Below are 12,054 nucleotides of genomic sequence, written 5' to 3' on the forward strand. Positions count from 1 at the left end.
TCCTAATGTTGCTCCTATCTAAACCATACACAGGAACACTGGAAGGAAGGAGAGACAGGCCATGGCACCGTGTCAGGTGAACACAAAGAACAAAGCCTGTACAGAAAGGCAGGGCAGCACATCACTGAGAAGAACCTAAAACCCACTTCCATCCCACAAGTCAATATGTGCTTGTTGAATTCAGGAAGTGGCTTTTGCTGTTTCAAGAACACTTAATACCTGTTTGTTGCTGCCCTACAGAGCACCACTGCATTCCCCCAGGCAAAGAGTCCATTGTTTGTGTTGGAGCAGAGATGTTAACAGACAATTTGTGCCTATCGCTCAGAACCTAGTATGGTTGGCTGAAAGACATGGGGAAGCACCAGCAGACTTCCAGCAAGGAGCTGCGTGGCAAGATGCAGAGCAAGCAGGTGTGTTATGGAGACTGTAGCAGGCTCAGCAAACCGAGCTTTCTGCTTGCAGTGGCAGAGGCTGCCAGCTACAGCCACCACTTGAAAAAACAAATTGAGGAAGCTGGCTGATTTCCCTTATTTTGGTACTAAGAACGCAACACTTGCCACAGAAGAGTTCCTGGAGAGAATCAGAGCCAGGAAAGAGTCAGTGTGGTGCCAGGAGAGGAGCACAACAGGACAAAAAAAAAAATCAGTGTCAGCAAGTGACTTGGGAAACAAAGACCTTACTTTGGGGCTGCTGCCTAGCCACGTTCTGAGGTCAGTTTTGTTCACGTGCTTTTAAACACTGTCCTTTCTCCTATGCTCAGGACAGAGGTTAACTCCTGCCCACCTCCCCAGGTGACCATCCTCACCCACACTCGCGGTGCACCTGGGGACAGGCAGCACGGGGCTGGAGTGCCACCTTCCGGCAAGCAACCGGCAGCGCGGCCTCCCCTCCCTGGAGCCGGGCACGGAAGGTGCTCTCCTGGAGCCGGGCACGGAACACACACCCTCTGCTCCACAGCCCTTGCACTGCCCCCCTATTGCTGCTTCTCCTTTCCCTGGCCTCACTTATTGCAGGGGCTGCTTCAAAGAGGCAACTGAAATTACATGGTATAATTCCATATGGGACAAACGGCATGGCTCCTGGCAGGTTGGCGCTGAAGCCAGAGGAGACAAGGACTACAGCTGCTCCCACAATCAGACATTTCCCCAGATCTCAGCAATGTGTCCCGGGTCAGATCTCAGCACCCTCAAAAAACAAGCAAAACAATCACCTGATGATCCACTCAAAACCACCCCAAAGGTCCAGCAGGACACTCCGGAAGGAGAAAGCCTGACAGTTTTTTAAATGCTTGATCCACCTCCAGGCATCAGCCATGCACACTCTGACCACTAGCAGTGAGCGTTAACAGGCTCCAATGTGCCCGTCTTATGTGAGGTTATCCAGGAGTCCTAAGGAGGCCAAAAAGGTAAGTACATACAAAGACATCCAGCAGCAGTGAGTGTCAAAGCTGGACATGCTACAAAACATTTCCTTCCATTTTGAGCCAGACACACCTCCTACAATCTCACTCAGTGTTAAAAATCTCTGTTTACAACTCAAAAGAGGTCTTGGTGAACTCAAGCTTTCCTCCTGCAGAAGCCAGCCCTGCTCAAACTTTCCACATCTTTCTACTATTTTTTATTTCACTTCAGCCTGTATACTATTAGCACACAGATACATCCAGTTGAGTACAATTTCTTCTTCTGACCACCTGGTGCCTCAATTGCCCTGAGCTGTCTACCAGGAGCAGTCTTTACCATTTCCTGCTCAGGTTTCATTAACTATCCTAAAAGAATGGAGTAGGAAATAGTCATGCTCAAAAGGCAAATATAAATCACCCCTTATCTGCGTGCGCACCCAGGGTGAAAAATCAAGTGGCACAGGCTTGTCCCAGTGTCCCCCAGGCAGGTAGGATAACACAATACCTCTGGGTGCACAAGCACAAAATCCTCAGCACTGCCAACATCCTTTGGCTGAACATTTTTATGGTGCTGCCTCCATACATGCCTGAGCTAGATGAAAGCCAGTGGCACAAGTGCATGTTGCCAGCTCCAAAAAGGGCTGTTCTCCACTCCAACTATTTGGGACACACATGGGAAGTTTAACACTGTCAGCAAATCTCTGAAAATTTCTGTCCCCTGCCCCAAACCAAGACCTACAACAACTCAAGGGACAGTTTCAGGGAACACAGCCTGAAAGGCAGTCCAAGAAGTCACATCTAGTCTACCTTCTTTTCTACTAGGCCCATCACCAAATACTAGGTTTATCAAGAGAAGATACGAAGACCCACTGGGCAAAAGCAGCACCCTCTCCAAACTCCTTGTGGTTCACTGTATCTTCTCTTTTAACCTGTCTGTGGTGTCATTACAAGCTATTAGAGATTCTAATACCCTGATAGTGACTCCCACCTTGGACCAGTCAAAGCTGGTAACACCTTCTCTACTTCAACAATACTCCACTGTGTGATGAGTGCGGACCCAGAGGAGACCCCTCCATCAGTGGTGTGGCAGAACCACGACAAAACTCAGCTGAACTCTTGGACTCCTTGCACAACACTCTACAGAGACTGCAGACATTCCATATGGGAAAACAGCTTTTTCCTGCTTCACCTTTTGCCTTCCTCTAGGCAGCACTGCGAACAGTGGCATTAGAGCAAATCTTGTAGGTAAAAAGGAAAAGAAGAGATAAGAGTGAAGACGACTTGAGGAAGGAACATTCTGTGCTGAACAGAACCAACATATTCAAGAAGAGATTATGCAGTAGCAAGAGACACAGGTATCTGCACAGAATCATTTTTTGCTGTAGAGAACTCATCAAAATCAGAATGACAGAAGCAGAACAAAATCAAAGTTAAATCAAGTTGAGGGCAGAACACCAGTTTTAAAAAGTGATTCCAACAGCTGGTTAGAACCAGCCTTTCTGATTACAGAAGATGTTTTAAGGTCTTCTTCAAAACTTGAGCTGGATGTAGATACTGGATAAAGGTCAACAGGACTGAAGTAACAGGGAATTGGATTTCCACAGCCATCCATAGCCTTCCTACCAAGTCAAGCAGTGTGTAACCAAGGCAGGCATGGTCTGAGACCTTTCAGTTCATGTTTTCCACACACTGGTTTTCAAAGTGAGACTGCTAGGCAACAGCAAAGTTTTAAAGTCTGCAAGATACTGGTGTGCTGCCCAAACTATTGCCTTTAAACAGATATGACAGATGCATTAGTGATTACTATGAAATTCCATAGAGACACTTTCATAAATCCATAACACTGCAAAGGAAAAGCAACAGTGGAGGACCACCCACCTAACACTGCCAACCTCAAACAGCACTGATGTCTTTACAGAAAACTCAAGATGGGCAAAGAGGTGTTTTAAGAGTTAAGTTTGAGAGAATAGAAGTGATTGCTCCATACAACTAAGATGATGAACTAGAAATTGCTTCATCCATTGCAAACACTGCTGCAAAATGGGAGCTTGGTAATGCCTTGCTCCATATTTGGGTCGAAACATGAAAACTCCAGAAATTTTACTGACAAGCTTATAAGTAAAAACTACTTCTTAGAAAACAGGAAAGGCTTAGGAGACAGCTTTAGCACAGTGACCCAGAAAATAACAGATATAAGCCACTGGGTTAGAAAGTGAGATAATGGCAGCATCCAGACACAGAAAGGAGTGAACACAAAGGCCCATGGCAGAGAGATGGGTGTTTACTCAATATTTGCAAATGCAGGAGTTGCCACAGATAGATGAAAATTTAAAATTTTTCCATCAGCCACAAAGATCTTTCTACATCAGCCTGCATCATTCAAAAACTTGTAACTGGTAAGGAGGGTAACACACACACAACTGCCAAAAATGCAAGATTAAACATCACTTGCCAGAGTGCTTGCGATGAGCCCAGGCTCACTGTACCAGAGGTGATACATTAACTATCTCACTTGAGAATAGAGTATGATCTCCTTCTCAGAAATTCAAGTTAAAGTCACGTTCTACTGAACCAGAAACTCACTTTTGTCCATGAGACATCTCCTTGGTGGGTAGAGGAGACCGTTGGCTGTGCAGTTTGCAAGCCAAACTAGAGCTTATAGGAATATAGATTAAGGAAAGGAAAAAGTCAATTTTACTTCCACGTTTCAGATGCAAGCTAGGACAACTGGTATCCCACCACCACTAACAATGCCATTTTATTACCAAACAAAACAAGAGCAGCACACTGGGAAGCAGAGGGTTGTGCAAAACCTCTGGGAGAAGATACCTCAAGACTGCTGGGCTATTTCAAGCTTTTCACATCAGCTGAACCTGCTGTGGAAGACCCATGTGTTTCCATGAACTGACAGGGACGTGCTGAGGCTGCTGCAGCCCTGTGTCTCCCTGCTGTGCCTTCCCCTAGTGCTGGCATTTGCTGGATCCCACTGAGCTGTCCAAGAAAAACAAACCAGTCAAAGGTTAACCCTGAAAGGGAAAAGTTGTTCAATTTTGGCCAGCTCAACTCCCTGAACCAGTTTGTGGTGGGGCCAGAGGAAGACCTACAGGCCCTGGGATGGGACAGGAGAATCACATTGGCCCTGATGACAGCTGATCAACCTCAGTGGCTCAGAACTAGCAGGCAACTGCTGTAATGCACATGCATGGCATGCCTATGTTTCACGGCAGGATTACAGTTTTAAAAACTCAGGAACATTTAACTCAAGGGACCAAGATAAATGGCACCTCTAAGAGACTGAATCAATACTGGGATGGAAGGCAGCCAAGCAGCTGTACCAATGGAGAACACGCTCCCTGGGAGCAGAAGCTTTTAACAACACAGTGATAAAATGCTGCTGGTTTGAGACCTCCAGATACAACCAAACCCATTTCATTCAAGAAACATAAAACACAGCAGGCACAGGGCTGAGAGTAGAAAGGTGGTCTGAGAGCTCTTACATCTGGAAGAACACCAGCACTTCAAATGCTGTTCACGACCAGCTGGTACTCACGTGATAAAGTCCAGAAAACTTGCCAGGGGCTCATACGCGTGGTTCCTCATGTGACGGAACTCCACCACCATCTTCTCCTTCAGCTTATCATCAATGACAGACACAGTGAGCGGGGAGGCTTCATTGGCCAGGAAGTTCCCATAGTCTGTGCTCTGGAGGTGCAGTTTCAAGTCTGAAAATGAAAGAATAATTCCACTCTTAGAGGGTTTTGGGCTGGGTTTGGGGTTTTTTTTCAGGATAGCCAAGAAAGCTGCTGCTCAGCACTTCTCTAGGCACTCTGTTCTCTGAAAGATAACCTAGACAAAACCCATTTGTTAAGTCATTCACTTACATTTGTGCACAGTTTTATGATGGACAACCCAAATGCAGGAAAAGATCAGTGATAAATACCTACTTTTATTCTCTTAATCTTGTCTAGCCTCTGTTTTCAGGTAGCCACTTCAAGGCATCAGTTCCATATCAGCCTTGCCTCATTTTAAAGACAAATCTGTGTAACTGAGCACACACTGGTGCCAGCTGTTCACTGTGCTAGGTCAAGGTGGAAGCTTCTTGATTTTCTAGGAGGTATTTGCTAGAAATCTTGGGGGAGAAAAAAAAATAAAATCACTTAAGCACTCTGTCTAGCCAAAGGGGCTCTCTGGTTGCAGACTTCTCTGAAGAAATCACAACCAAGAACCTAACTGCACACACATACAGCAAGTCTCTCCAGATACTAGTGATGTGGAAGCATCTGTAAAGTTTTCAAAGCCATAAAGACAGAAGCGGCAACTTAGAAATTATAAAACATCTTTGTCTTACATTACCAAAGCAGCCCAGCTATTCTTGCTGGTAAATAGAATTCAGGCATTAATAGGTACAGAGGGGCTAGTGAAGATGAAGGCCATTTAAATCCAGGGTAGGTAATCCCTGCCCAGGATGTAAGAACATGCTCAAAAGTCTTCCCCTTCTCCAGTTTCAAGCAGAGGAACCCTTTGTTTCCTCTGTTAGCCCTGCTGCAGGTCAGGTGCCCAACCAAGCTGCAGTCCTGGCCAACAAGCAACCACAACACGCTGAGTTCTGTCAAGATAAAAGCCCTGTTTGAGCCAAAAGCATTTAAGCGTCTCTATGGAAAAACTGAATCCAGAACCAAGGAACGTCATATAATTCTACTCCTCAAAGCTCTACTAGTTGTATTGGTACACAATGTTCATCTCCCTTCAGCTTCACCTCAGAGGGCCAGTTAGGCAAGCACATCCTCCCAGGGACTCAAGACCTTTATGGGGTAAGGAGAGGAGCTGGAAGCATTGAGTCAAACCAGATGTGAGCACACCATCCAGAGAAAACAAAAAAAGACACTTCTCTCTGATTTTTCTGAAGCAGCAGCACTGAGGCTGCCTTTCCCTTCCACTGAGCCACACAAGTCCTCAGCATTATGGCACAAGCATCCATAGCACGAAGGTCAGAGCAAGGACTCAGCCTGGTTTGAGGAGTTTGATCTTTTGGTATCACATCCAGCCAGGGCAGGAGCTGGAGAGCTCCTCCTCAGGCTCCAACCTGAGCTTGTGCAGGGCGATACTGTTCTCTGCCCAAGGCATGCAGGGGTCAAACAGCTTCCAAGCCAACTGACTCTTCTGGGTGTTTCCAAGGAAGTCTAGCAAAGATGGTTTTGACCCAGCACTCTTTAGCTACAAAGATGTTTCCACTGCTCAGTGTTGCAGGAAATGGAGTTTAAAAAGAAGGAAAATAAAGGCCAGAGACTTAAATACCACTCAGTTTGTCATGTTTCTCAGTGGTTTACATGAGAGTTTTGGGGGCACTTGTAGAAAGGAGGGGATTCTGCCCCTCTAGTCTGTTCTGGTGAGACCCCACCTGCAGCACTGCATCCACCTCTGGGGTCCTCAGCACAGGAAGGACATTGAACTGTTGGGAAAAGGTCCAGAAGAGGCTACAAAGATAATTAGAGGGATAGAGCATCTCTCCTATGAGGAAAGGCCGAGAGGATTGGAATTGTTCAGCCTAGAGAAGAAAAGGCTCTAGGGAGAGCTTATTGCAGCCTTTCAGTACCTGAAGGGGCTATAGGAGAGCTGGAGAGGTACTTTTAACAAGGGCATAGAACAACAGGACAAGGGGTAATGGCTTCAAACTGAAAGCGACTAAGTTTAGATTGGATATTAGGAAGACATTCTCCCCTGTGAGGGTGGTGAGGCACTGGCACAGGTTGCCCAGAAAAGTTCTGGATGCCCCACCTCCACAATTTTTCAAGGCGAGATTGGACAGGGTTTGGAGCAAACTGGTCTGGTGGAAGGTGTCCCTGCCCATGGAAGGGGGTTTGGAACAAGACGGTTTGTAAGGTCCCTTTCAACCCAAACCATTCAATGATTCTATGAGTCCTGGATGCAGCAAAGAGAGCTCCCCATCCAACTACACACATCAAGGCTGGAGCAAAGCAGACATCTAATCTAGATCTCTGTTCCCCAGGATAATCTGCAGCTGAACACCTATGGTTTATTCTACCAAATCACGGTCAACTTATGCTCACACTTGCAAGGGAGAAAAAACATTGCCTGGGTAACTCAATCAAGCCTGCAACACGAACCTTGCCACAGAGTCAAACACCAGATCATGCCAGAACTTGGAATGTCCCTCACCTCCATGCAGCCTGCACAGGATTATTATTGATAGTAATCACTTCCTAAAGTCTTCAAAAAGCCCAGCTCATGGGCACCATCCCGTGTGCAGAGGGTTCTGACCCATCTGTTCTGCAATTGCTTGATTTCTGAAAGATAAGACACTTACAGAGGGGAAACCTACCTGAGCTACATCTTAATGAGTTTTTGTCCTACTTTTTAAAGCTCTCTAATTATGAGCTTTGGAGTCTGAGCGGAAATTAAGTTCCTGACAGATCAGGACTTCACTAGTTTGCCTTTAGCAGAAACTAGAGAAAACATGGAGCAAAATTGATCAAATAGTATGCTCAATGAATACGAAAGAAAAGGTCCTGGTAAGAGTATTACACCCATAAACTCAGATTGCAAGGGAGGGCACAGGGAACTACAGTAGTTGCATTCATATACCTCCCACTTGCAGTTTCCTGCAGTTGTGTAGAGCTCTAATGGAAGCTAAGCCTGCCCAAAAAGGCATGTGATGTTGTTTTGCAGCTATACAGGACCTTGGAGAGGAAGCAGCTATTGCATATCCTACCAGATCCGCCTTCAGTACGGAAGCTGCCAAAGCTTGTTTCCTCAAGTCCAACACCACCGGTTTGTTTTGGTGTCATCATAACCCAAAACTCTGCTTTTGAGATTGCAAGCAGCTGCTTGGCTATCACTTGATGCTATAGATTCAGTGACACAAAAAGAAGAGTCTGCTGTACTTCCAGGACATCAGAGCTGCACTGCACCTAGACCAGAGGCACATAGGCTGCACATTGTGCCTTGCAGGCTCTCCTTCAACAACTCTGAGCAAGCTCCCATGAGCTGCTTGGCCGGAACATTTTGCCCTGCTCCATGAAAGGGTTGTCCCCCTAACTCCACAGCATAAGAGCCAGCACATTATGTTGCAACTGGAATAAGGGCCATGTTTATATAACACTTGGAATTCATTTTAACAAGGAAGGCCAGCCACAAACTGCAGAACTAAACTTTTCTGAATCTCTTAGCATCCAAGCAGACAAAATGGAACATATTTTCCAAAAATTGGACCGGATTTATGAACCCTGACTCAGTGCATCCCACGGTGTATCAGTGCTTTACACTAGCCTGTCCTCCTCCAGCTGCTGGGCCAGTCACCAAGCCTCAGCCAAGAGGGTTTGGGAGCTTTTAATGGGACTATTCACATGTCAAGCTCCTCAGATGAGAGCAAACTAATCCCATGGTTTCAGAAATCTGCTGCCAGAAGAGCTGTCCCAGTAGCACGGTGACTAATAAATGGACCCACTGCTGAGCAAGCTCCAAGCTCTCCAAAAGCTCAGGTTCCTCACACAAGCCTAGACTGAGCAGGAGTTGGCCTCTGGCAGCAAGAGCAGCACCTTGGCAGGGGCAGCTGCCAAAGATCCCACATGCTGCACATCAGTAAGACACTGCCTGCAAGGTTTTTGCCGTGCCTCTTCCCCAGCTGCTGCTGAAAAGGAGGGAGACATGCACCTACAGCCCAGCCCCTCCCAATGAGCTCCTTCAGGTACTGACCAACAACAGCACATGGCCTCAACCCAGCAATTGATTTTAAGAGATACATTGGCCTGTTTCAGAATTTTTCCAAGTGGTTCACACACTTTATGTAACAGACTGAGCCAGCATTTGGCAAGGGAGCACTTGAATGACCACAAAACTTTTGTTCTCTCTTCTCCCCCGCAAAACCTAGGAAATTATGGCCAGGTCACAGCTCCCAGAAAGCTGCCTCGTGCAGGAACACAATCATCTGTCAGAATGACACCCTTTTTCATCTGGGTAGGGTAGTGCTTGGGATTACCATGACATGTACTTGCAGCCACCTCCTATCAATTCTCAGATCAGGCCCTCTGGTTTTCATGCAGCTGCCTGTACACAAGCCACAAACACAACCAGAGCTTAATTCAACAGCTGCTGTGCCAACACCTTCACATTTCAGATGACATCTTCACAAGAGACTTCATATTCACACTAATGCAACTATCCCCTCCTGCAAGTTTGCTTTGACATAACAAGGAGCCAAGCCATTAGTCTGTCAGACATCTGTCAGTCAAAGCCTTTCCTGTAAGCCCCGCTCAGACAGAATGATCCATGGCCCCATCAGCTCAGACTTCCAACCCTTCCTTCTTTCCTGCTGTAACTGCATTGCAGAGCTCTGAATCAAGTTAAGGGCTCAAGCACTTCCAGGCAAGGACTGATCTGTTTTCTCATGCACAGGCACAGAACTAGCTTCCGCAACGTCTGAGCTAAACTGATGTTTTCACAAAAATTATCTGCTGTAAACCTGACATCTTCCTCCAAAGCACCTGGGGCCATCACCGCCTATATAAAAAATTAAAATATCATTTGCCATCTCCCTGGCTGGAGGCAGTAACGCAGCTGAGGGATTACACAGCAGTCTGCAGATGAGTTACATCGCCCACGTATCCCTTCAGGAGACTGCAGTCATTACCATTTGCCTTGTTGCTGTTTGTTTGGTCTGTTTATAGCCACTTCAGACACTCCTGAAGCTGATTCTCTGAAATATCACTGAAAAAGAGCTCAGAGACCCTTTGTTCCCTGCAGAACTTAAGACCTTTCCTGTGGTTGCACACCACCAGCAGTGACGTGCTACCTCTTCTCTGTTGTCAGGCAGCAAATTCATCTGGGCCACAGTTAGACACAGAGATACATCATCTTTGGCTCCTTCCTTCATCACTATCTCACCTCTAACTTTTCACCAGTTTGACATGCCCTCAGCACCAAAGAGCAGCCTGTGTTCCTAGCCCATCCCTTCCTGGGGCTGAACTCACTCCACTCAGAGCTTCAAACCCGGCACAGCCAGGTCATGTTCCACTGGGAGCCCTTCAACCAGGCAGCCCTTTCCTAATCTGTCCAAAAGACAAGATAACCCTTCCTCATCTGCCTGCATCCCCAATAAGCTTTCTTCCCCCTCCAAAAGCAGACTGCTCTAAGTGACTACAACCTTAGAAGTGCAGCACCTGGTGCAGGGGTTAAGGGAGAGGCAAAAAATCACTCAGAAACTAAAACAAACAGGGCAGAAAACAGTCTCATGATGCAGGAGCCGACAGCTGAGGAAAAACAAGATGAAAGCACTGACAGGCTGCCGAGCAGCAATACCTGCCAGGAAACCCAGACACCATCATCATCTAACAAGGGGCAGGACACAAACAAGGGCTGAAGCTACACCAGTACGGGAGAAGTTGACCTCAGCTGCTGCTTGAAGTTTAGCTAGGAGAAGCTCTGAAGCAGGTCTCTGCCTGGTAAAGGAGGCCAGAACAAACAGCAAAGCACCTCTGCTGAACCCTGCAGGAAGCCAGTGACCACACTGTTTGTTTGCCACCATCATCTAGCAGGCTATGGAAGTGCCATCTTTCTTCCAATAAATGATGTTTTCCTGGAGCTTGTTTTAACAGGACAGTTGATGAAACAGCCACAGCCAGTGGTTACACCCATACAGGATGCAGGACAAAGCAGCAGGACAGCATTTTGGACACTGTTCTGTTGCTGCACAAGCAGTCAACATTCAGAGGACAGGAATGGTCTGTACTCTCCTCAGGTCTTACTGTGCCTGTACATTCTGCCTCCTCTGGCAGGAGAAAGCTCTTGGGGCCAGGGAACAGTCCTGCTGCACAGTCCCAGCACACTGGGGTCAGCTTTTCACACAGGGCTCCAAGACATCAGGAGAGTGACAAACCATCTTTGTGTGAATGACAATGAAAGGTCCCCACCACATTATGGCTTGGCTTCTACACTCCCTGAGTTCAGACTGAACCACTCTCAGAGTTCACAACGGATTTAAGCCTGGTTATGCTTTGCGACCACCAAGTGGCCTCTCCTTGCTTGGTAGTACAGTAAAGGAGTTGCACGGGAAAGGATCTATGCTGTTTCCCCTACAGCCAGGAGAATACCATGAGCTCCACCAAAAGCACTCTTGAAGCCAGTCTGGAGCTCTGCAACATCCCTATACAAGAGAGGACACACGGCCCATGTGGTTATGCTGAAAGAGAAGCCCACTTCCAGCCTTCTGGGGCCTAAATTCCAGGACCACAGTGATAAAATGGAAAAGAGACAGGTAGCACAGCCTCTCCTGCTCTTCTTTCAGTGAAAGGAGATGTGCTGAACACCTCAAAGCAAGTGGCAGCCTGTGGGGGAGAAAAAAGATCCTCGGGACAATGAAAACAAAAGCACACACTGCAGTCAGCCTGGTGTGCAGAAGACAAACTCCATGAACAGATCCCATTCCTCCACGTGCACAGCACTGTTTCCATGGCATCCAAGTTCCCAGCTGTGCCAACAGCATAGACCAAGGCACAAGCACACACAGAGTGGTGGTGCTGGAGATGCACAGTCTCTGGAAGGCCTCTCCCAAAAGAGGCACACAAGCTTGAGCCAACTTCCCTCCACTCCTCAGCCTCATCACCCAGCTAGAAGGTGACACGTCCTGCTGCTGGATTTCA

The 12,054-nt window shown here is 47.0% G+C and overlaps 1 protein-coding gene across 1 annotated transcript in view; it reads right to left on the minus strand.

Annotated features, from left to right (window-relative positions):
• ATP6V0D1 (ATPase H+ transporting V0 subunit d1) overlaps positions 1–12,054 on the minus strand; it is a 34,491-nt gene that overhangs the window by 19,099 nt on the left and 3,338 nt on the right. Inside the window, exon 2 of the mRNA XM_010403431.3 lies at positions 4,950–5,121. Coding sequence (XP_010401733.1) covers positions 4,950–5,121 — 172 coding nt within the window. The remainder of the gene's footprint in view (positions 1–4,949; positions 5,122–12,054) is intronic.

Source organism: Corvus cornix, chromosome 11, assembly GCF_000738735.6.
Source record: "Corvus cornix cornix isolate S_Up_H32 chromosome 11, ASM73873v5, whole genome shotgun sequence".
Taxonomy (NCBI): Eukaryota; Metazoa; Chordata; class Aves; order Passeriformes; family Corvidae; genus Corvus; species Corvus cornix.